Below are 26,514 nucleotides of genomic sequence, written 5' to 3' on the forward strand. Positions count from 1 at the left end.
TCCCGGGAGACGGTTTTGATCTCCCGACGTGCACGAGAGCGCACGTCGGTACTGCATGTTTGAGTTAACCCTTTAGTTGCTGGTAAAACTAACGTGGGTTACACAGAGTGTGTAAAAGTGTTTTCCGTTGCTAACTGTGTCGTGTTTTATACTGAATATGTTTGTGTTGGGTTCTAGATGCTGTGTTGACCTCTGACCCTGACTGGTCCACTTTTTTTTTTACCGGCGAGTCTGTTACGTTCATATGTGACATGAAGGAAGGAGAAGTCACTGACTGGGAATACAAAATCAAAAAGGATGACAAGGAATTTATTCCCTACAACTCACATAAAACGTACCCACTTCCAATTAGTTCAACTTACGACAGTGGTAACTATCAGTGCTGTGGTCGTAAGAGGAGCTCACATGATCCAAAGTGCAGTAATGTCCTATCTTTAACTGTATCAGGTAAGTCCTCAGTGTTTTATCACTATGACATGACAGCAGGAATTTATGATCCCTATTCAAAGTATATGTAATACCGTATACATTTAATTCATCTTGTTGTGTAAGCATCTTTTAAATACGGTGAAACTTTAATTGAAACACTTTACTGTTCCTGATACTTTTCTCTCAGAAGTTGCTAGAAAGCTCAAAGATTGTAATCCAGAATCACTACATGTGTGTTTTGGTGTAAAATATCATCTTTTGCAGAAGTAACAAGAAGAGTAATCTGAGAGTGAAGACCTCTGCAAAGGCCAATAATCTTTTAGTTAATAGTTACTTAGTCAATAATTACTTTAGCTTTGACACCATGTTGAAATGGACACAAATCAACGGTGGTTTAAAACATCTTTTCTCTGCAGTGAAAATAACTATTAATTAATAAAGTGTAAGTGCAATTTCTTTTGTCAAATTTGAAAATGTAGAATTTAGAAAGGAATTTTACGACAAGTGGAAGGTTGCAGCCGTAATATGAAAACATACAATTTTGTTATTTTTTTTCAACCCATCAACTGTAATAATCTATTTTTATTCTGTTTTTTTCCCCCAATAATAGGAAGACCAAAGCCAACACTGACACCAGGCACAACAACCATATCAGTGGGAGACACTGTGAGACTGACTTGTTCTGTGGAGAGATCTGATGGCTGGAAATACGAGTGGTTCAGACGAACCTCAGACACCAATGAAGTTCATCTCTCAACAAATGATGGACAGAACAAAGTTATCAGTGTATCACAAGGAGGCATCTACCGTTGCAGAGGAGTAAGAGGAAACCCAAATTTCAACACTTATAGAAGTAATGAAGTCACCATTCACATAACCTGTGAGTTCAGTCATTTTGTTTGAATACATTTGTGATTACCATTTGAATTAAAAATGAAACCTGCAATATGGAACTTTCTCTGTTGATTTCATGTTTTTGTTTGTGTCCCAACTGTGTATATGTGGTGGAAACAGTTCTCAACAAGCCTGTTTTAAGACAACAACCCTACTGGTCCCCGACATTCAGTGGTGAGATGATCACTCTTACATGTGAAGTCTCAGGAGGTGAATCCACTGAGTGGGTGTATGAGTGGAGAAGAGCCCGGTCGGTTGTACACCATGAAAACAAGAAATACTGGAAATTCAGAGCTTCTGAATCCATCAGCGGAGACTACGACTGTAGGAGACGTCTCAGAGATGATTCGTATTCTTCAACAGAGTGGAGTGATTCCTTCAGTTTGATGATATTGGAAAGTAAGTCACATCATATTTTACCAGTCATGACTCTCATTTATTTAAAACTGTATGATATATCGTACAACTTTACATTTATATATTGAGATCAAACATTTATAGATAAAGAAATACTGCAACTATACAGGATACAAATGTTACTTGTAATCTGCCATCAATACTCAGTAACATGTCTTCATCTTTCCAACAGGACCCCTGTCCGTCCTCACTGTGTCTCCATCATGGCTGAGTCCTGGAGCCTCAGTAACTCTGAGCTGTGTGGTTCAACATCCGTCTGCAGGATGGAGGTTCTACTGGTACAAAGCTCTTCCTGATATTTCAGACAAGTTTGGTTCCTACATCAAAGAGCTGCTGCCTGGTAGCATCGACGGGACGGCACAAGATTCCTACATTGTTCATGGACAGAGAGACACAGCAGGATATTTGTGCAGAGCTGGAAGAGGAAATCCAGAATATCACACTGTTTACAGCAATCCTAAGTTTGTCTGGTCTGGAGGTCAGTTTGCATTTTTGTTTGATGTGTTCCATTCACGTTGGTCTTTTCTAGTCTTCCTTCAGCAAACGCAACGCTTTCTCTTTCTCAAGGAATCAAATAATGACTTTTTATCAAAGCCATTCACATCTCATACAGACACACAAGGTGCCGTGTGAGAGGATCATGGTTTGGTTTAGATGTGACACAATCGCTGTTTGGTCAGGGTTAGGCACAAAAACGACTTATTTCTGTTTAGGGGGTAAAAAAATATTCATATTAAATATGATAATTTTCATTTGGTTTGACCCACCATCCTGGTTTTGTTTTTCAGATTTTAATCCATCAGCGTCTCTCACAGTGAATCCTGACAGAGCACAACACTTTACCTCTGACTCTGTTTCACTGACCTGTGAGGGAAACTCTGCTGAGTGGAGAGTGAGGAGGTTTAATGATACCAGCTCACTGTCATACTGTTCTTTCTGGGGCACAATGAAAGGATCAACATGTAATGTTCATGAGATATTGTTCAGTACTGCCGTGTACTGGTGTGAGTCTGGATCAGCCTTCAGCAACGCAGTCAACATCACAGGACAGCGTGAGTTTTTCATTTTATTCATGAATTATTTCAACATTTGCATTTCATGTTTGGGAATTTCAAGATGGTAAATATTATTCTGTGTCCTGTAGATTCAGTTTAAGTAGTTCAAGTTTATCTTAGAAATGAAAAGCTTTTCTTCATCATCAGCATTGAACATGGGAAAATAGTATTAACTGATGTTTTCATATCAAAAACCATAAACCCTTTTCTTTCAGTAGCTGTATAGTTATCTAGTTTTAACTTGGCTCCTTAGCTACTGCATTGTTGCCTCAAAATTCCTCTAAACAATAAGCATTCCTTAAAAGCTGTACTCTGTTCACATATGAATTAGTACAGTGCAACCTTTTTCATCAACATTAACATCTACAATGACATTTGCTGGTTGTGATTTGTCAAATTCTGCACAAAAGTTTGGCTTCATTGCGATTTGTATTGAAGCTTTTATGTCAATAGGCAAAACAAGCTGACCTCAAAATAAGTGTTCATATTGTCTGATGGTTTTACAGGTGATGATGATATTATCCTGGTGAGCCCTGTCCATCCTGCAACTGAGGGATCATCTGTTATTCTTGACTGCAAGTTGAGGACAGAAAATGTTCTTTCTAATGTTATTTTTTATAAAAATGACACAATCATCCAAAATGACCCCAGAGGTCAGATTAACATCTCTGCTGTGTCAACGACTGATGAAGGCTTCTACAAGTGTCAATACTCTGGAAAAGAATCACCACAGAGTTGGATGGCGGTAAAATGTGAGTAATCAGTTTTTTAACATTTTGTAATTTTTGGCTGCCTTCAAACATCTGGCCGGGACAGCAGATGAAAATTAGCCTCTCTGGCTAACTCTGGCTCACTTACAGTTTTGCTGTTGATTGGTGTGCATTGTCCCTGCAAAATAAATAAATAAATATATTAATTTTAATATTATTTGCAACAGTAGTATTTAGAAAATTCCTTTAGTAGATTCTGCTGGCGATACTATACTCATGCATTAAAAATGTTTTTCTTTTTATTACAGTCGTTTCCAGAGCTGAAAGCTCTTCATCTCTGTTCCATGTTCTGTTGATTGTTGGGCTGCTTTGTGGAATTTCACTGATTATTCTTCTGCTGCTGTTTTGTTGCTACAAACAGTCAAAGGGTAAGTCAAACTTTTCCTTCTCATAATTAAATTGATTACACTCTAAATATTCAAAGACATTCTGATTACTATACATGTACTTTGCACTTAAAAAAAAATGATGTAACAGCAATTGTCTTTTTCACAGATTCATGTTTTGTCAGGTCGGTATCATGCTTACTTTTCTCATTTTCAACACATCAGAATCACATCCTGTGTTTCTTATTAAATCTACTGTACTCACTAAATGTTTTTGGCCCACCAGGTCTCAGAGCACAAGTCAGAGCTCTGCTACAGACCACATGACCAACCAGGATGAAGCTCAACACAACACATACGCTGCTCTTCTCCACGGTAAGTCTACTTTTATTCTGACATGTTGTAAACTGTAATCATAACATTTCCACGTGTTTATCTGATTTTAAATGAATTGTTAAGCAAACTTCGGCTTGATTTTATTCTGTAGGTGATGTTTCTATCTATGAATCAATCAAAAGCCCTGAAGATGAAAATTGTGTAATATATGAAGTTGCAATTTGAGGTGGGTGGAGCCTTTATGTGTAAAAGTTTCTTGGAATATATTCACGTTATCATCTAAATTATAAATATTTTATTAGCCCAGACTTTAATCCTACAGAGATGTGGAATGACCTCAAAACATATTTTAGGGATTTGCCAAAGCTGACTTCTATAATGAATGTGTTACAAATGGAAGTAAATTCTCATAAATCACCTTTAATTGTTGAAAAATCCTGCATCCTTTCATTCTTTGCTTTTCCTCCAGATCAATAAAGAGATCTGTATCAACGGAACCGACGGATGGATGACAAAATCAAAAGTACATACAATTCAATAGCAGATTATTTACAGTGTACATACATGAAAGGAATGTATCATGATTTTAATCTCCTGTTTATGATGTACGTGTTATTCATGATCTGCATTTATTCCAAAAGGCAACAGTTAATTGAGCTTTTATACTGTAAGTCAGCATCTTTTTCAGTTTCGCACAATCTGTTAACAAACCACATATCCTGTTATGATAAAGTATTTAATGTATATTAAACATTATTTTTTGTATTTAAAAAAAAAAAATTTGGAGCATCAATAAAGTTGTTTTCTTTTCTTGCAGTAAGTTGTCAGTATTTTTTCATTCATTTGACTTCAGACCTTTGTAATCTTTTTAAAAAATCTTTTACAGACTTTTTCAGACTCATTTTTACGACTAATATTATTTTTACTTTTGGTTTAGTTTTTGCTGATTTTTGAAATGTTCTGATGTTGGAGGTCTCTTGTCAATAGATGACCTTTGATATTGTTATGTTCATGCTGCTTGTCTTCAGGGAGACCAGGCACAAACCATTACATGAGAATCTGTCAAATATGTTTTATCATTGCTGGGAGAGGAAGTCAAAGCAGACGGTGGTCAAACCCTGTTTAGTTGTTAGTTCTGTGAAAAAGGAAGGAGGTTGAAACAAGTTGAAAGAAAACAACAACATCACCTACAATAGATGAAATATAACTTGTGTTTCCAAACATTTCTGGGTTTCTGTAATGCTGCAGCTTCACTCTAAGGACAAAGAATTTCTCAGAAGTATCTGGACTGGATGTGAGGATGGGGCACACTTTGCTCTGTGAGCTGGGATTATTCTGTGAGTACATCACCGACTTTAGAAAAAAAAGAAACATCTCTCATTTCAAATTGAATGAAATATATAAAGTATTTCAGAAAGGTTTTGTTCTGCATCACTTTTCAAAACTTACCTTTTTGGAGGATTCACCTGATTATCTTAGAAGAGTTGATGCTTCCAGTGTTCCAGTTATAAGTTACCTTGGTGAGCTACTTTATACCACTAGATGTCACCAGAGGTGCAAACTATCAAATCCTTTGCTCATCCAAGTCTTGGATGATTTCTGGGTATTTGTCTTATTTATGTACAACGTGTCTCTGCTCTTGTATGCTCAGTGTGATTTGTTCCCAGTATATTTCCATCTCAGCGATATGCCTAAACACTGAATTGTGTTACTCTTAGGTTTTCACTCTTACAGATCATGAAATAGAAAACATGTCCCTCCCCCCCCCCATCTTCTCCATGTCTTCTTATACAAAACAAAGAGGCACAACAATTTTCAAAAGTAGTCCGTCACTGACTTGTTTTATATCATATTTTGTGTTGTACAGTTTCTGCTGCAAATTTGGGAATTGCATGTAAATTAACGTATATTTATTTTGCACAATATACTGTAACATACAGTGTCTCAGGTTGGCTTTACAAAATTATAGCCTCCACAGATTCTGATCCAGAATACACTCGCAAACAAGACTAAATACCAACAAACAAAAGAGACCACAGCTAAAGTGTCCGGATCCCTGTCTAACCCTGTTAACATGTTGGTCTCCCAGATCTCCTCTCCTGACACACTTCGTCCATCAGTGTGTTGTTCATTCTGTTCCTCAACGTTTTGCTTGTTTTGATGTCTTCATAAAGAAATCCGACATTCGCTTTTACGTCCAACACGCACTCTCGCGGCTGCGTCGGTTGACGTCACAGGTTGTCCGTCTGGCGTTAAACGTCATTTCCTGCCGCAGTGAAAGTTAGAAATCCGACATCCCCCTATCCACTTCTTGAAACGGAAATATCAGTCGAGATAAACATAACCAGGAATATTTGTGGAAACAACATGTGAAGTATCTCAACATCTTATTTATTATCAACAGCAGTTATTTGTACTCCCAAACATTTTGAGTGTTTTTGTTGTTCCACGTGTAACGTGTAAGGTATACGTGATTCCGGTTAAGCAATTATATACTTGATATCTTCAAAGAATCATGAGCAGATGGAAAATGCTTCTTTTACTGAGTTGTTGGATTATTACAGGTAAGATTAATACAAAATAGCTCATCTATTTCTTTTTTTTTTTAAACCAAATTCTAACGTTGTTTTTTGATGTTTAGAAATTTTGGACGAATTCCTCATGGGCACCATTAACAACATTTGTTTTTGAAATGTTTCCTTGGATCAAATTTTTTAATGCTGACATGTCCTCTTGTTTTTAAAGATATTTTCTCACTTTATTGTTTTATTGTAATGCTGCTGCAAAAAAGTAAAAGTCAGAAAAAGGATTTATTTTTGCATCCACACGTATCGTACTCATCTCAAAATATCTGCTGTATGTGCGGTAGGATTTTAAGGTGTTGTGATAATGTTTTCTAAGATCTTTTTTCTTTTACTTGATTGTTTCCTATCAGCAGTGATGGCAAAGGACCCATCAGCGACGCATTATAGACTGAAAAGCAGCTCAGTGTGTCTACGTGTCAGGAAACCACCTCCAGTACATAGTGGTACATGGAAGTTTGGTGAAACACTTTTTGCTTCTGATAAATTCATCAAACCCAGTCACAGAGAGAGAGTGTTTTTTAGTCCTGGAAACCTCTCATTGTGTCTGAATAAGCTGACTGACGGAGACAGTGGCATCTATGAAGTATCATTCTTCGACTCTAATTTCACATCAACATCAGAGACACATCAGGTCATTGTTCAAGGTAGGTCGTATGCACTACTTGCTTTCTTTTTCATGGATCTGCTTTAAATGTTCATACATCTCTGAATTTAGTCGCATTTACCTTAAGATCAACTTCTCAAACATATCGTGACAGCACGCGTGAAACTATCTGGCACTATTTTCACCCACAACTTCATATGCAAATAAAAAATTCCTGTCTGCTACGTGTCCTTCCTCATATTTAACTTCCCATCGATGATCGCTGGGGTGTGTTTACGGCAGGTGGCCCACAGAGGGTGCCATGAAGTCATCGATTTGTCTGCTTGGCTGTGTGTTTTTTTTTATACAGAACAGGTTCCTCAGCCTGTGATGGAGATGTTGGTGCTTCGCTCCAACGTTTCTACGGGATTCTGCAACATCACAGTGAACTGCTCCGTCCGGGACGACTGGGTGTGGTTTGTCTGCGACGAAAACAACTGCACAGCATCTGGGAAGTCCTTCAGCAAGGTCAACATCACCGTCGTCACTGACAACAGAACTGTCGTCTGCAGTGGCAACAACCACGTTAGCAAAAGTAACGTTTCTAAAAGCAAAGACCTGTGTAAGTATTATGGGTTGTTTATAAATAGCAATAAGGCTGTCGGTTGATCATTTAGTAAATTATTGTACTGAAATTCAGATGAACTCTGTGCTGTTTAAATGATTACGTGTTTTGTTTTTTTTGCTGATTAAAATTTCTCACCTGTTAGAAATATGTTCCCATCTGTTTCCAGGTTTCAGCAAATCGAAGCCTGAAAAGGAAAACTCATCAGAACAACTCTATGAAATACTGATAGTTATTGTATTTGTTGTATTGTTGTTCTCTTGTATTGGCTTTGCGGCTATGAGGCGCTTTTCAAAAGCAAGCAATCTCCAGCAGGTAAGCTGCATTTACAAAGAACAATTTTAAAATGATCTTTGTCATCTAGCAGAACATCACATTGTGTAACATCAGAAGGTTTTAATGTCGGGATACTGTAGTCCGGTTTGAAAATGTTCTGATAAAAAATAAAATAATAACATACAATTGACACATGAAATCATATTTTACCGCATTATTTCCAGGCACGTCCATTTCCTGCTCAGGAAATACGAAACCCGCCAACAGAGACCCAGCCACGACTCGAGTCTCGAGTCTCTACATCTTCCAGTCAAGCCGAGGCCTCGTATGAAAACGTGGACGTCGCACAGTTCAGCCGGAGCAGCGGGCCGAGACAGGAACAGGACTGGAGGGAAATCCAGACAGTAGGTACCGTCTACAGCACTTTACAGATGCCACACGCGGCCGCCTCTCTTGGCAGGAGTGACAGCAGCAGTGATGGGAAAGGCCACGAGGAAACACCAGAGGCTTGGACTTCAGACTCTGTCCCCCTGGATGAGGAGCAGAGCCCCGCGTGCGTTGACACGGTATACGGTGTGCTGCAGAAGCAGAAAAATCCGTAGCCGCGGCAACGCCAGTAGGTGGAAGAAGATTTCAAAAGACATGAACGACACAAGTTCAAGGTTGTGGTTAGAATTTGTGGAGGACACATCATTACTCGTTATGCAGCTATTTTGGACAGTGATACTTAGTCTTTGGTAGGTGCTTGAAGCTTATTAATGTTTTAATAAAAATGAGATTATTATTTGTAGTTTCTTCAACAATATAATTGTTTGTCCTACCATTTTATTGTCACACACGTTGGAGTGCAGTGTTATAGAGGAAAAATGTACCACATGAATTTAAAAAAAAAAAAAAAAGGAATTTTTATTGTTTGCGCTTTCCAACTGCAAGTATAAGAAAAATAAAAACTCACTATTGCAGGATTAGTTACATTAAATGACAGTAATTGTAATTTACAGATTATCAAATGAGTTTTGAACTTTTTTCCCCCCATTTTATTACCCTTCATACTGTTTTGACTATTTCAAAGCTAAAAATATGTTTCAAGTGAGGGTATGTGTATAAAATGCTGTAAAATATTTTCTTACATGCACGATTATGTCCCTTAAAAATCAAGTCGTGTACTTAATCATGAACAATATTTGTCTAGGAAAGAAATAATAATCATGTAAGAAAAGACTAACTAAATATAGGCGACACATACAAAACAATGATAAAACAGCCACAGCTGACTAATTATTTACTCACAGAGCCCACACAAAATAAAAACAATCCTGAGAGTACAACAGCAGCTCTGAAAGTCAGATTTACACATTTTCTTAATGATAAGACCATCGACCAATGACGTCGTTAGTATTCAGTATTTAGTATTTTGATGTGTATTTAGACCACTGTTGCACTTTGAGGCTCCTCCAGGTGGACAAACATGATCTCTCTACTCCTTTATTGCCAAACACTTCGTCCATCAGTGTGTTGTTCATTCTGTTCCTCAACGTTTTGCTCGTTTTGATATGTCTTCATAAAGAAATCCGAAATTCGATTTTACGTCCAACACGCACTCTCGCGGCTGCGTCGGTTGACGTCACAGGTTGTCCGTCTGGCGTTAAACGTCATTTCCTGCCGCACTGAAAGTTAGAAATCCGACATCCCCCTATCCACTTCTTGAAACAGAAATATCAGTCGAGATAAACATAACCAGGAATATTTGTGTAAACAACGTGTGGTTTCTCTCCTCTGCTCAAACAAAACATAATGTTGACATCAACAAAAACACCCGCGGCGACAACGCAGCTTAACCCGGAACATACTGGAGCCACTTCTGGAAGTATCTCAACATCTTATTTATTATCAACAGCAGTTATTTGTACTCCCAAACATGTTGAGTGTTTTTGTTGTTGTTTGTGTTGCTGATGCTTTTAAATAAGTTGAACAACCAACAAACAACTCGACCACGTGCACAAAAAACGAAAAGTTAGACCTGATTTTCCATTGACTCCACTTCGACTCGACAGAAAGAGTCCGAAAATATTATTGTTCCAATCAATATATTAAAATGTTTAAGATTCCCTGTCTTTGCTCATCTGTTATCCACGTCTTTACGCTTTCAACAAATGAACCAAAAATAAGGGGAACAAACAAAGCTGATATTTATTTGGTATAATGGTATTTTTTCTTTGTCTAACTGAGGATATGAATCAATGGAAACATCCTGAAATCACCTGAAATGGTGCAGTCAATCTTTTCAATAGATGCAGATGATCATCAATTTGTCACATACTCTTTTATTAAACTCAAAAACTTTGGGAAAAAAAACTCCTCTCATTCCAAATTGAATGAAATATATAAAGTATTTCAGAAAGGTTTTGTTCTGCATCACTTTTAAAAACTTACCGTTTTGGAGGATTCACCTGATTATCTTAGAAGAGGTGATGCTTCCAGTGTTCCAGTAAGAAGTTACCTTGGTGAGCTGCTTTATACCACTAGATGTCACCAGAGGTGCAAACTATCAAATCCTTTTCACATCCAAGTCTTGGAAGAGTTCTGGGTATTTGTCTTATTTATGTACAACGTGTCTCTGCTCTTGTATGCTCAGTGTGATTTGTTCCCAGTATATTTCCATCTCAGCGATATGCCTAAACACTGAATTGTGTTACTCTTAGGTTTTCACTCTTACAGATCATGAAATAGAAAATATGTCCCCCCCCAATCTTCTCCATGACTTTTTATACAAAACAATTGTTATTTTAATTCTTATTTTCTGCATCATTATTCACACTCTCTTCACTCTCATTTCTGTTCATGTCACTATTTCTTCTTTGCTGAAGCTCAATCACTTCCTGTTGGTGAAGTCATGACCAAGATCAAAACCAGAATTTCACCATCAGGTGGAGACGTAAAAAGATTCTGTGTTCGGGTAATGGAACACTTTAGTGAAGCTCAACTCAGAATGAACATATTTTCAGATGAAAGTTTCACTGTTGGATCAGAAAGTGCACGATTACCAGTGAGTGTGTCAGTGAGTGTGACACCTCTGTTATTAGTGTACTTTACTCATTCTCGGTGGCAATGTATTTATTGAACAGCATATTTCAAACCTTTAATGAATTTATGCTGCTACCATTACAGTAGCATCAAAAGTCACTGACCCTTTGCAAGCCAGCAGTAGCCTACAGGATGATCATATAATGGCTGGAAACTGAAATGTCTTATTCTCAGTGAGTGTCACTGTCAGCAGCAGTTGGGACATAAAGGACCAAAACATAAACCTTTGAATCTGTCCTTGCATTTTCAAAAGTATTTACCTTAATGCTTTAATGGGCTCTGTAAAGGTGCTGATGCTCCCACCAAACATAAGAAGCAGACCAGGAGGAAGCAAAGACAACAAAAATGTAAGTAAGGCCTGACTAAAGCTCAAACACATGAACTTTATGTCCTTTGAAGAGTTATTCCGGAGTTTGAAATGCATTAAATAAAAATATCATGAAAATTATATTTAGAATTTCCCCAGTTGTTTAAATTTCCTGCACTTATGTTTCATACAGTTTAGTGAAATTCAAAGTGCTTTACATGGGAATGAAAAGCTGATAAGACGACAGTTCAATGTAGGTTCTCTTGGCAGGAGATGACTTGTTGACATTGTTATGTTCACTCTGCTTGTCTTCAGTTGTCTTATGTTTTATAAATGTTGGAAAATGACTTGTAGGTTGTAGTTTTCAGTCTATTGCTTTATCAGAGAACAGGCACAAACATTTGCGTGAGAATGTGTCAAATATGTTTCACCACTGCTGTGAGAGGAAGTCATAGCAGGCTGTGGTCAAACTCTGTTCAGTTGTGTTAGCTGTGTGAAAAAGGAAGGAAGCAGAAACAAGTTGAAGAAGTTTGAAAAAAAAAAAAAAAAAAGAAAGTCACCCAAAATATATGAAATGTAACTTCTGTTTCCGAACATTTCTGGGTTTCTGTAATGCTACAGCTTCACTCTAAGGACAGAGAATTTCTCAGAAGTATCTGGACTGGATGTGAGGATGGGGCACACTTTGCTCTGTGAGCTGGGATTATTCTGTGAGTACATCACCGACTTTTTCTGTTTAAATCGTACGGATTGATGAAAAGGTTTCAGTGAGAGCAACAGGCTATCAGTCACTTGTTCCTTTTTCTAAATATGTGAATAGAAAAGAGAACAGATTCACCATTTTATTAATAACTTTGGTCAGATGAGAGTAGAGGACTGTTTTAATGCATCTCAAAGATTTGATTAATTTAACATATTCATGTTTACATGTTAACTAACATTGGTAAAACTCCAAATGTTACTTGTTAATTAAATATTTGGTCATTTGCTTTAGTTTGATAATATCTGAAGTTTTGACCTGTCTTGCAGTGCTCTGTACATTCCCCTTCAATGGACACGCTGAAGGTAATTATACAGTTTCCACTTTTCTCTTTCTTTTATTTCTTTTTATTTATTCATTAACTATTAATCGCTTCAGTACTTCCTCTTTCTGCTTTCTTTTTGGTCATCTGTCTTTTTCATTGTATGTATCTACACTGATTGTGCCTTGCATATGTAGTCCATGTAACACAGTAGATTTCCTGTGTTAAGTTTAGGACTGTCTTTAGGTCGCTCTGGGAGTGAATGAAACACGGCAAATGTTTGCAGTTTAAAACAAGGAACTGAACTGCAATTTATTATAGTTATTAACACACACAGAAAATCAAGAGAACAACATAAAAGAAAACTAACAAATTCAAATAATAACCTCAATACCAGTATTTCTCTCACAGTCAGTCAGTTTCAGTCTCTTGTCTTTCAGTCTACTACCCGGTAGTGTACGTCTGGAGGCTCTCAGACTAACTCTGATCTCAATCTTTTGCTCGTCGGTGCTCCGGCAGGAGAACCCAAGAAGACCAAATGCAGCTTCACTCACAGCGAAGATGATCAGGGGTCACAGGGTCACTCAGCTCCAGCGCTCTGTGGAGGTTTCTGGGGATCGCTGTCTCCATCACAGATCCATCCAGAAAAAACAATCTGCATACAGCAGAATTTAATATGATGTCAGTACTGTAATTTATAAACTCTATTGTTGGTGGAACAGTAAATGACCAGTAAAATAGTATTACACACATATATATATATATATAAAATATTCACTATGGTCAATATTAACATAGCAACATATTTCACACACACATGTACTCATGTCTCAGTGACATCTATCACTTATACCTAACAGACATTATTTAAACGTCCACCGTTACTAAGCAACACACTCAACAGCTGTTCTCAATCTGACCGTATACTTCTGGCGCTAAAAACAAGAACATGACGTCATCGTTCCCGCTCGGTTCAACAGCTCCCGACGCATTAACCCTCAGCGCTTAGCTAGCGCTTAGATAGCCCCGTCACGTACATGTAGCTCCACAATCACAGATATCGACCACGTAAAAATAATATCCATCAACAAATTAATATTTATCTCCGACTGGTTATTGTTCTCTTCTCTCCTGATCGGTATCTTTAGCCCAACTAACAACTGTTACAACTGTCCTCCTTTGTAGCTCTACACCAACGGATAACTGTTAGCAACGCATCCGTCACTCACCGGAGATTCTTCTCAGACTTAAAGAAACTTCTTCCTTCGGAGTCGGTCTGGTTAACGATCAAATAAATAAACATCTTCAGAAGCATCGAGCAGAAATCAACCAAATGAGATTCTTCCTGGTGGAGATCATGACGCTGCTGTTTCCTTGGAGACATAAAGGGTCGTCTCCCGGGAGACGGCTTTGATCTCCCGACGTGCACGAGAGCGCACGTCGGTACTGAATGTTTGAGTTAACCCTTTAGTTGCTGGTAAAACTAACGTGGGTTACACAGAGTGTGTAAAAGTGTTTTCCGTTGCTAACTGTGTAGTGTTTTATACTGAATATGTTTGTGTTGGGTTCTAGATGCTGTGTTGACCTCTGACCCTGACTGGTCCACTTTTTTTTACCGGCGAGTCTGTTACGTTCATATGTGACATGAAGGAAGGAGAAGTCACTGACTGGGAATACAAAATCAAAAAGGATGACAAGGAATTTGTTCACTACAACTCATATGAAATGTACACATTTGAAATTAGATCAATTTACAACAGAGGTAACTATCAGTGCTGTGGTCGTAAGAGGAGCTCACATGATCCAAAGTGCAGTAATGTCCTATCTTTAACTGTATCAGGTAAGTCCTCAGTGTTTTATCACTATGACATGACAGCAGGAATTTATGATCCCTATTCAAAGTATATGTAATACCGTATACATTTAATTCATCTTGTTTTGTTAGAATCTTTTAAATACGGTGAAACTTTAATTGAAACACTTTACTGTTCCTGATACTTTTCTCTCAGAAGTTGCTTGAAAGCTCAAAGATTGTAATCCAGAATCACTACATGTGTGTTTTGGTGTAAAATATCATCTTTTGTAGAAGTAACAAGAAGAGTAATCTGAGAGTGAAGACCTCTGCAAAGGACAATAATCTTTTAGTTAATAGTTACTTAGTCAATAGTTACTTTAGCCTTGACACCATGTTGAAATGGACACAAATCAACAGTGGTTTAAAACATCTTTTCTCTGCAGTGAAAATAACTATTAATTAATAAAGTGTAAGTGCAATTTCTTTTGTCAAATTTGAAAATGTAGAATTTAGAAAGGAATTTTACTACAAGTGGAAGGTTGTAGCCGTAATATGAAAACATACAATTTTGTTATTTTTTTCAACCCATCAACTGTAATAATCTTTTTTTTTTCTGTTTTTTTCCCCCAGTAATAGGAAGACCAAAGCCAACACTGACACCAGGCACAACAACCATATCAGTGGGAGACACTGTGAGACTGACTTGTTCTGTGGAGAGATCTGATGGCTGGAAATACGAGTGGTTCAGACGAACCTCAGACACCAATGAAGTTCAACTCTCAACAAATGATGGACAAGACGGAGTTATCAGTGTATCACGAGGAGGCATCTACCGTTGCAGAGGAGTAAGAGGAAACCCACATTTCTACACTGATATAAGTGATGACGTCACCATTCATGTAACCTGTGAGTTCAGTTATTTTGTTTGAATACATTTGTGATTACCATTTGAATTAAGAATGAAACCTGCAATATGGAACTTTCTCTGTTGATTTCATGTTTTTGTTTGTGTCCCAACTGTGTATATGTGGTGGAAACAGTTCTCAACAAGCCTGTTTTAAGACAACAACCCTACTGGTCCCCGACATTCAGTGGTGAGATGATCACTCTTACATGTGAAGTCTCAGGAGTTGAATCCACTGAGTGGGTGTATGAGTGGAGAAGAGGCCGGTCGGTCGTACACCATGAAAACAAGAAATACTGGAAATTCAGAGCTTCTGAATCCATCTACGACTGTAGGAGACATCTCAGAGATGACTCGTATTCTTCAACAGAGTGGAGTGAAGCCATCACATTATCAGTATCACGTAAGTCATGTTTGTTGCGTGTACTGTCTAAATTCTTTAATGTGCAAAATTGCTCCATGTTGCATCTTTATTCAGACAGTGAGTGAACAGATTAGAGTTTGTCTTCATCACGTTGCACCTGATAGTTGGTAATTAATAAAATGTAAGTGCAATTTATTTTGTCAAATTTAAAGATGGAGAATTTCGAAATTAATTTTACTACAAGTGGAAGGTTGCAGCCGTAATATGAAAACATACAATTTTGTTATTTTTTTCAACCCATTGTAATGAACACCTAAGTTCACCATTTGTACAGTCACTGTGATGGGGACATGTAATTTGTTCATTTGGTTGCTATCACCGTGGATTGTACATCATCTATTGTCAGTGGCCGGTGGCATCTGCACGGCCAATGGACATGTGTTTTTATGATTATATTCCCAAATAACCGGACTACATAAAGAAGGTAAGTGACGTCACTGAGAGAGCGCTCAGGTGTATGGTGGAGGCGGCGTCCAGAGAACAATACCTGGCGGCGAGTCCAGGGGATCTTGCCCAAGGGAACCACGTCGTGGAGTATCTTCCTTTTGGATTATCTGAGATATGGACTTTTTCTGCCAGAAGAAGAGTTTTAACTTCTAGACGAACAGCGGTGGGGAGATCTGCGTGGACTTTGCTTGGAGGCATTAAACCGTGGCGGCTCACCACGTTTCACCGGGTATCGAACCTTTTTTGGTTTAGAGACTTTGTTTTAAGTCAACAAAGACTATTTATGGTTGTGCACTTGGGGTCAGGGGATATTTGGGTTGTTTGGGGCTATTTGGCAGGTATTGTTTGTGTGTTGGGGGCGGCCTTTGTTTGTTACGACACACCTCTTTGTTCGGTAATTGCCGACCAGGTGGGACGCCTCCTAATTTGTACTTTTTCCATTTTAATATTTTGCACCTCTCAACCAACTTGTGTCGCTTTCATTAATTTATAGTTTTGTTCCACATTATGGGCAGGTAAAGGTAGGGATGTTATGTTTAGGTTTTGAGTTTTTTAGTTAACTAGGAGTTCAGCAGGCTGGAACCATACGACGAAATTAGGTCCGTCCGTTCCCTTAAATAGCGTGTAGCTTTTTCCTTACCATTAGTTAGGGTGAATTGTTACACCATCACTTGTAATAATCTTTTCTTTATTCTTTTTTTTCCCCAATAATAGGAAGACCAAAGCCAACACTGACACCAGGCACAACAACCATATCAGTGGGAGACACTGTGAGACTGACTTGTTCTGTGGAGAGATCTGATGGCTGGAAATACGAGTGGTTCAGACAAACCTCAGACACCGAAGAAGTTCAACTCCCAACAAATGATGGACATAACAAAGTTATCAGTGTATCACGAGGAGGCATCTACCGTTGCAGAGGAGTAAGAGGAAACCCACATTTCTTCACTGATATAAGTGATGACGTCACCATTCATGTAACCTGTGAGTTCAGTCATTTTGTTTGAATACATTTGTGATTACCATTTGAATTAAGAATGAAACCTGCAATATGGAACTTTCTCTGTTGATTTCATGTTTTTGTTTGTTTCCCAACTGTGTATATGTGGTGGAAACAGTTCCCAACAAGCCTGTTTTAAGACAACAACCCTACTGGTCCCCGACATTCAGTGGTGAGATGATCACTCTTACATGTGAAGTCTCAGGAGGTGAATCCACTGAGTGGGTGTATGAGTGGAGAAGAGCCCGGTCGGTTGTACACCATGAAAACAAGAAATACTGGGAATTCAGAGCTTCTGAATCCATCTACGACTGTAGGAGACGTCTCAGAGATGACTCGTATTCTTCAACAGAGTGGAGTGAAGCCATCACATTGTCAGTATCACGTAAGTCATGTTTGTTGCGTGTACTGTCTAAATTCTTTAATGTGCAAAATTGCTCCATGTTGCATCTTTATTCAGACAGTGAGTGAACAGATTAGAGTTTGTCTTCATCACGTTGCACCTGATAGTTGGTAATTAATAAAATGTAAGTGCAATTTATTTTGTCAAATTTAAAGATGGAGAATTTCGAAATTAATTTTACTACAAGTGGAAGGTTGCAGCCGTAATATGAAAACATACAATTTTGTTATTTTTTCAACCCATTGTAATGATCACCTAAGTTCACCATTTGTACAGTCACTGTGATGGGGACATGTAATTTGTTCATTTGGTTGCTATCACCGTGGATTGTACATCATCTATTGTCAGTGGCCGGTGGCATCTGCACGGCCAATGGACATGTGTTTTTATGATTATATTCCCAAATAACCGGACTACATAAAGAAGGTAAGTGACGTCACTGAGAGAGCGCTCAGGTGTCTGGTGGAGGCGGCGTCCAGAGAACAATACCTGGCGGCGAGTCCAGGGGATCTTGCCCAAGGGAACCACGTCGTGGAGTATCTTCCTTTTGGATTATCTGAGATATGGATTTTTTTCTGCCAGAAGAAGAGTTTTAACTTCTAGACGAACAGCGGTGGGGAGATCTGCGTGGACTTTGCTTGGAGGCATTAAACCGTGGCGGCTCACCACGTTTCACCGGGTATCGAACCTTTTTTGGTTTAGAGACTTTGTTTTAAGTCAACAAAGACTATTTATGGTTGTGCACTTGGGGTCAGGGGATATTTGGGTTGTTTGGGCTATTCGGCAGGTATTGTTTGTGTGTTGGGGGCGGCCTTTGTTTGTTACGACACACCTCTTTGTTCGGTAATTGCCGACCAGGTGGGACGCCTCCTAATTTGTACTTTTTCCATTTTAATATTTTGCACCTCTCAACCAACTTGTGTCGCTTTCATTAATTTATAGTTTTGTTCCACATTATGGGCAGGTAAAGGTAGGGATGTTATGTTTAGGTTTTGAGTTTTTTAGTTAACTAGGAGTTCAGCAGGCTGGAACCATACGACGAAATTAGGTCCGTCCGTTCCCTTAAATAGCGTGTAGCTTTTTCCTTAGTATTAGTTTGGGTGAATTGTTACACCATCACTTGTAATAATCTTTTCCTTATTCTTTTTTTCCCCCAATAATAGGAAGACCAAAGGCAACACTGACACCAGGCACAACAACCATATCAGTGGGAGACACTGTGAGACTGACTTGTTCTGTGGAGAGATCTGATGGCTGGAAATACAAGTGGTTCAGACGAACCTCAGACACCAAAGAAGTTCAACTCTCAACAAATGATGGACAGGACGGAGTTATCAGTGTATCACGAGGAGGCATCTACCGTTGCAGAGGAGGAAGAGGAAACCCAGATTTCTACACTTATTTAAGTGATGAAGTCACCATTCACATAACCTGTGAGTTCAGTCATTTTGTTTGAATACATTTGTAATTACCATTTGAATTAAGAATGAAACCTGCAATACGGAACTTTCTCTGTTGATTTCATGTTTTTGTTTGTATCCCAACTGTGTATATGTGGTGGAAACAGTTCCCAACAAGCCTGTTTTAAGACAACAACCCGACTGGTCCCCGACATTCAGTGGTGAGATGATCACTCTTACATGTGAAGTCTCAGGAGGTGAATCCACTGAGTGGGTGTATGAGTGGAGAAGAGCCCGGTCGGTTGTACACCATGAAAACAAGAAATACTGGAAATTCAGAGCTTCTGAATCCATCAGCGGAGACTACGACTGTAGGAGACGTCTCAGAGATGACTCGTATTCTTCAACAGAGTGGAGTGATTCCTTCAGTTTGATGATATTGGAAAGTAAGTCACATCATATTTTACCAGTCATGACTCTCATTTATTTAAACTGTATGATATAGCGTACAACTTTGCATTTATATATTGAGATCAAACATTCATAGATAAAGAAATACTGCAACTGTACAGGATACAAATGTTACTTGTAATCTGCCATCAATACTCAGTAACATGTCTTCATCTTTCCAACAGGACCCCTGTCCGTCCTCACTGTGTCTCCATCATGGCTGAGTCCTGGAGCCTCAGTAACTCTGAGCTGTGTGGTTCAACATCCGTCTGCAGGATGGAGGTTCTACTGGTACAAAGCTCTTCCTGATATTTCAGACAAGTTTGGTTCCTCCATCAAAGAGCTGCTGCTTGGTAGCATCAACGGGACGGCACAAGATTCCTACATTGTTCATGGACAGAGAGACACAGCAGGATATTTGTGCAGAGCTGGAAGAGGAGATCCAGAATATCACACTGTTTACAGCAATCCTAAGTTTGTCTGGTCTGGAGGTCAGTTTGCATTTTTGTTTGATGTGTTCCATTCACGTTGGTTTTTCTAGTCTTCCTTCAGCAAACGCAACGCTTTCGCTTTCTCAAGGAATCAAATACTGACTTTTTATCAAAGCCATTCACATCTCATACAGACACACAAGGTGCCGTGTGAGAGGATCATGGTTTGGTTTAGATGTGACACAATCGCTGTTTGGTCAGGGTTAGGCACAAAAACTACTTATTTATGTTTGGGGGGAAGAAAATATTCGTATTAAATATGATAATTTTCATTTGGTTTGACCCACCATCCTGTTTTTTTTTTTTCAGATTTTAATCCATCAGCGTCTCTCACAGTGAATCCTGACAGAGCACAACACTTCACCTCTGACTCTGTTTCACTGACCTGTGAGGGAAACTCTACTGAGTGGAGAGTGAGGAGGTTTAATGATACCAGCTCACTGTCATACTGTTCTTTCTGGGGCACAATGAATGGATCAACATGTAATGTTCATGAGATATTGTTCAGTACTACCGTGTACTGGTGTGAGTCTGGATCAGCCTTCAGCAACGCAGTCAACATCACAGGACAGCGTGAGTTTTTCATTTTATTTATGAATTATTTCAACATTTACATTTCATGTTTGGGAATTTCAAGGTGGCAAATATGATTCTGTGTCCTGTAGATTCAGTTTAAGTAGTTCAAGTCTATCGTAGAAAATGAAAACCTTTTCTTCATCATCAGCATTGAACATGGGAAAATAGTATTAACTGATGTTTTTGTATCAAAAACCATAAACCCTTTTCTTTCAGTAGCTGTATAGTTATCTAGTTTTAACTTGGCTCCTTAGCTACTGCCTCAAAATTCCTCTAAACAATAAGCATTCCTTAAAAGCTGTACTCTGTTAGCATATGAATTAGTACAGTGCAACCTTTTTCATCAACATTAACATCCACAATGACATTTGCTGGTTGTGATTTGTCAAATTCTGCACAAACGTTTGGTTTAATTGTGATTTCTATTGAAGCTTTTACGTCAATAGGCAAAACAAGCTGACCTCAAAATAAGTGTTCATATTGTCTGATGGTTTTACAGGTGATGATGATATTATCCTGGTGAGCCCTGTCCATCCTGCAACTGAGGGATCATCTGTTATTCTTGACTGCAAGTTGAGGACAGAAAATGTTCTTTCTAATGTTATTTTTTATAAAAATGACACAATCATCCAAAATGACCCCAGAGGTCAGATGATCATCTCTGCTGTGTCAACGACTGATGAAGGCTTCTACAAGTGTCAATACTCCGGAAAAGAATCACCACAGAGTTGGATGGCGGTAAAATGTGAGTAATCTATATTGTTTTTGTTTAGATTACCATTAATGAGCTAATATTATTCTCTGCTAAACAGTGATTGTGCAGCAAAAACCATAAGGGCAAGAAAACCCTCAGTTGACCAACTGTTCAGGCCCCAAAGTGTGACTTGGCTGATCTTGACTTGTGAAGGAAATTATGAAACGTCAATCTGTTTTGAAAACAATTGTTATTAAACTTGCTAAAAGTAGATGTCCTCCATGATGATGATGATGATGATGATGATGATGCATCATCTGATTCTCACGAAACTGGACACAATAGTTCTTCATGACTGGGTCACTGGTTGATCCCCATGTTCCATACAAATACACCACCAGGGGTCGCTATAACTAAAATTCACTCGTGAGATCATGAGAAACTGTTAAGTTCCATGTTTTCTTTGTCACTAAGCATTCTGTGTAATATACTTTTCCAATAGCTCGGTGGTAAACAGAATGTTTCTTAACCCTTTTGCTTGAGGGTTCAAGTCACAGTGCAAAACTTGTGTTGCAATAACATGTCTGCAGCATCATCTCCGAGGCTGCCTGGACCTCAAACTTTGTCGCTTGCAGCTATGTTAATTATTAATAGTAGTAGTAACAGTAGTATTTTGAAAATTCCCTGCATAGTGGTGCTATATTCATACACTTTTTAAAACCCTTTATTTCTTACAGCCGTTTCCAGAGCTGAAAGCTCTTCATCTCTGTTCCATGTTCTGTTGATTGTTGGGCTGCTTTGTGGAATTTCACTGATTATTCTTCTGCTGCTGTTTTGTCGCTACAAACGGTCAAAGGGTAAGTCAAACTTTTCCTTCTCATACTGCATTGATTACACTCTAAATATCCAGTCGTTCTGAGTACTATACATGTACTTTAGTGATGACGGAGCGATTTGCAAAAATCATATAATAACAATTGTCTTTTTCACAGATTCATGTTTTATCAGGTTGGTGCAACGCTCCCCTCTTTTATTTTCAACATAGCAGAATTCCATCCCTTGTTTCTAATAAAATCTACAGTTTATTTACTAAATGTTTTTGGCCCACCAGGTCTCAGAGCACAAGTCAGAGCTCTGCTACATACCACATGACCAACCAGGATGAAGCTCAATGCAACAAATGCGCTCCTCCTCCCCACGGTAAGCCCACTTTTATTCTGACGTATTGTAAACAGTATTCATAACATTTCCACATCTGATTCAAATGAATGATTAATTAAACATTGGCTTAATTGTACTCTGTAGTTGATGCCAGTCTCTATGAATCAATCAAAAGCCCTGAAGGTGCTGAAAATGGTGCAGTATATTCAGTGGTGAGAAAAAGTAAGTGAACCCTTTGGGAATTTCTTACAAATACTTCTTAAAATATAGGCAGATATTGACATAAATTACAAATATTTTAACTGACTCAGACCCTAATCTAATCGAGAAGAATGACTTTGACTTTTGACTTGGATAATGATTAATTTTACAACCAATTTCATTTTCAGGGGTTTCCATACTTGTTTTTGCCTACTTACTTTGCAATGAACATGAATATTTTAGAAAGACCAGAATATGATGCCAAAAGTAACTGCAAATGATTAACTGACAGTCTCTGACGTAAAAACGTTTTTTTTTTTTTTTAAATGTATTTCAGATGAATCCAATGATGTAACATATTCTTTGCTGGAGCTTAAAAGCATCACTAAGAAGGGTGAGTATTTGATGTCGTAAAAAACACATAACATAGATGGAAAATTCAGAATTTTTTGCAAATAAAGTCCAGGAAGTTTAGTCATTCATCTGATCCTTCGAGCAGGGAAAACTAAGAAACCAGAGGAGAGCTGTGTGTATTCTGATGTGCAGATAAGATCATCTCCAGGTACGGTGAATCACAACAATACTGCCGAAAGGTATTTTTTTGTGTGTTTTGTGGTGTCCTTTATTAATACTACAACAAGGTTTTACCAATTACAGCAACATACAAACCGTATATATGAACTTTTATACGTGTTTGATTTCACAGATACGGTGTAAAACTACCAACATGGCTGAGAATGATAAAATACATTGCTACGTATCATTTGTAATCTGTAACATGTTATCTCTTGTTTTCTTTTGTACACTATGTTAGTGCTGCTTTTCCTTCAAGAAATCCATATAAATCATTTCATTGCCAGTTTAACTTGAGACGTTACTGTCAAATATTCTAAAGCTATTATTTCTTTATTCACAGGAAAATCAGCTCATGCAGCAGCTGACGAGATGGTTTATTCTGAAGTCAAACCAGGAAAATCTCTTGGTAATTGCGCAGTGTTAAAATAGTGCACATAATAATACATATACATAATTCGTGACTAATGATTTACTTTTACAAACACTTGAAGTAAATTGTCATGAATCCCACTTAATTGTTGAATAATGCTCCATCTTTTCATTTTTCACTCTTCCCTCAGATCAATAAATATGATGACAAAACCAATGGAGAGAATGACAAAAGCAAAACGACATATAGCAGATAATTTACATTGTACACAGAAGAACAGGTTTTATTATCTTAATCTCCTGTTTATGATGTACGTGTTCCCATTGAGTGTTTATGTGCTGCATTTATTCCAAAAGGCAACAGTTAATTGAGCTTTTGTACTGAGTGATAGTGTGGCTTCAAAGCCAGCATTTTTTTCAGTTTTGCATGATCTGTTAACAAACAGCATAACCTGTTATTTGAAAGTATTTTATGTATATTAAGCATTATTTTTGTATAGTTTAAAAAAAACTTTTGACCATTAATTGAGCATTGTTTTCATTTATTTGATTGTCTTCAGACCTTTTAATCTGTTTTATCCTCCGTAGACTTGTAACCATTTTTCTATTTTTATTCGTATTTTGTAATTATTTTTATTTGTGTATTTGGTGTGATTGATTTTAAAAGAAATGTATTCTTTTTTTATTTTTATATTTTTACTGTTGTTGTCTTTTTCTTAAAATTTGGTCTTATTTGAATTTTTGAAAAAAAAAATTTGAATTTAATTTTTCATTCTTACTTTTATTTTTCTATATTCTTTTTTCTTATTATTTGGGAAACATTGACATAATATTTTAATACTTGTAGGTTCACATTTTCAGCCACATGAGGGGGCCCTGTGATTGTCCTTTCAGTTACTCTGTGCTTAGTGGTTGGCTGTGCTTAAATATCAACACATTTGCATCTTGAAGTGTATTTTATGAGGCACTATCAGTGTTCATGTTTAATATGTGTAACAATTTAATCAATGGAGAAATATGCTCTAGATTATTTTCAGCATCTTCCCTCCATTTGTGAAGACAGTGTCACATGTCGCTCCTTGGTACGTTTGTAAATAATGCATCTGTACTTCATATCTTTTAATTAATAGTCCATAGTAAGTGTCAACATTCATACAGTTATTTTATTCTAAAAATCCTCCGTTTTTCTAGAGGATGTGAAGGGTCAGGGCCCTTAAGGGTCATTCATTAAACATTTCAGTTCTGTCTTGGTTCTGTTTCTTGTATGACTCACTGGTCAGCACAGTTTTCCTGGTATCGTACCACTTCTTCTTTCGAAAAATGCTGTTGTTACACTTCTGAGTTTCACCGAGCATTTTGCTGAAGGGCTCGAGTTAAACGGCTCACTTGATCCTGCTGAATGCCCGAAGAAGATTGTTTTTAAAGAAGTAGAATCTACCTGGAAAATTAGGTTTGAAATAGAGAAAGGGGTGTCCAGTGTATGGAAAGTTCTTAGAAAAGAAATGGACTTACAATCCACTTGATCATTTCTCAAAAAAAGAAAATGACCTAATATCTGAAACCTGTCAAATTAGGAGACCTCTGTCAATTGTTCCCTGTTGACTATCTTTTGCATTTTATATGGTCTTCATAGTCAGTATTGATGACATGACACAACACATAGAATATGATGTGACGGTTTGCTCAAATACAGCATAAAACTGCATATTAATGCCACGGCTCACTTTCTCAGCCTAATGTAAAACTGCATCACAGCGCCACGGCTTAAACTAAGTGTTTACAAACAAGTTTCCTACTCAGAACTTTGGCAAATGGGATACACTACATGGCCAAAGTGGTTTCAATTCACTTTGTGTGGACAATTTCACAGGAAACACAATGTTTCAAAAACAGCCTTATCTCAGCGAGAGAAGCTCAAAAACAACATAAAACTGCATTACAGTGCCACGGCTTAAACTAAGTGTTTATTAAGAAGTTTCCTACTCAGAACTATGGCTAATGGGATACACTACCTGGCCAAAGTGTTTTTAAGTCACATTGTGTGGACAATTTTGCAGGACACATAATGTTTCAAAAACAGCCTTATCTCAGCGAGAGAAGCTCAAATACAGCATAAAACTGCATTACAGTGCCACGGCTTAAACTAAACACGAACAAATTTCTTCATCAGTACTGTGGCAAATGGGATAAACTACATGGCCAAAGTCTTTTCAAATCACTGCGTGTGGACAATTTTGCAGGAAACACAATGTTTCAAAAACAGCCTTATCTCAGCGAGAGAAGCTCAAAAACAGCATAAAACATTCACATTGTTTCCCCATGCCAAAGTGTTTTCAAGTCACATTGATTTTACTCTGTAGGTGATGTTTCTATCTATGAATCAATCAAAAGCCCTGAAGAAGAGGAAAATGGTGCAATACATGAAGTTGCAATTTGAGGTGGGTGGAGCCTTTATGTATAAAAGTTTCTTAGAATATATTCACATTATCATCTAAATTATAAATATTTTATTAGCCCAGACTTTAATCCAACAGAGATATGGAATTACCTCAAAAGATATTTTAGGGATTTGCCAAAGCTGACTTCTACAATGAATGTGTTACAAATGGAAGTAAATTCTCATAAATCACCTTTAATTGTTGAAAAACCCTGCATCCTTTCATTCTTTGCTTTTCCTCCAGATCAATAAAGAGATCTGTGTCAACGGAACCGACGGATGGATGACAAAATCAAAAGTACATACAATTCAATAGCAGATTATTTACAGTGTACATAAATGAAAGAAATGTATCATGATTTTAATCTCCTGTTTATGATGTACGTGTTGTTCATGATCTGCATTTATTCCAAAAGGCAACAGTTAATTGAGCTTTTATACTGTAAGTCAGCATCTTTTTCATTTTTGCGCAATCTG

General features: G+C 37.7%; 3 protein-coding genes across 3 annotated transcripts; all 3 read left to right on the top strand.

The window, feature by feature from the left end:
• The first annotated feature begins 223 nt into the window (after positions 1-223).
• On the top strand, positions 224-4,952 carry LOC138203788 (Fc receptor-like protein 5). Its single transcript, XM_069158785.1, has 10 exons — positions 224-447; positions 1,040-1,309; positions 1,444-1,722; positions 1,913-2,218; positions 2,529-2,792; positions 3,302-3,547; positions 3,814-3,933; positions 4,061-4,076; positions 4,178-4,266; positions 4,697-4,952. Exons 1-10 carry the CDS (start codon positions 252-254, stop codon positions 4,702-4,704), a joined length of 1,794 nt encoding a protein of 597 aa, XP_069014886.1. The 5' UTR covers positions 224-251; the 3' UTR covers positions 4,705-4,952.
• A 1,508-nt stretch (positions 4,953-6,460) lies between these two features.
• Positions 6,461-10,393, top strand: LOC138203834 (uncharacterized). Its single transcript, XM_069158828.1, has 5 exons — positions 6,461-6,791; positions 7,163-7,456; positions 7,766-8,017; positions 8,190-8,335; positions 8,521-10,393. The coding sequence occupies exons 1-5, from the start codon at positions 6,743-6,745 to the stop codon at positions 8,896-8,898; spliced, it is 1,119 nt and encodes a 372-aa protein (XP_069014929.1). The 5' UTR covers positions 6,461-6,742; the 3' UTR covers positions 8,899-10,393.
• A 5,327-nt stretch (positions 10,394-15,720) lies between these two features.
• LOC138203790 (Fc receptor-like protein 5) lies at positions 15,721-24,839 on the top strand (the record flags this gene model as incomplete). The annotated part of the gene is made up of 16 exons (XM_069158786.1): positions 15,721-15,811; positions 16,994-17,263; positions 17,398-17,664; positions 18,846-19,115; positions 19,250-19,528; positions 19,718-20,023; positions 20,333-20,596; positions 21,099-21,344; positions 22,031-22,150; positions 22,286-22,301; positions 22,405-22,493; positions 22,599-22,676; positions 22,993-23,049; positions 23,155-23,217; positions 23,572-23,637; positions 23,792-24,839. Coding segments are annotated over 16 exons (2,490 nt in total), but the record flags the coding sequence as incomplete, so codon positions are not given.
• Between the last annotated feature and the right edge of the window lie 1,675 nt (positions 24,840-26,514).

The sequence above is a fragment of the Embiotoca jacksoni genome, unplaced genomic scaffold, assembly GCF_022577435.1.
Source record: "Embiotoca jacksoni isolate LCO1_2020_lvr unplaced genomic scaffold, fEmbJac1.0.p SCAF_24, whole genome shotgun sequence".
Classification (NCBI taxonomy): Eukaryota; Metazoa; Chordata; class Actinopteri; family Embiotocidae; genus Embiotoca; species Embiotoca jacksoni.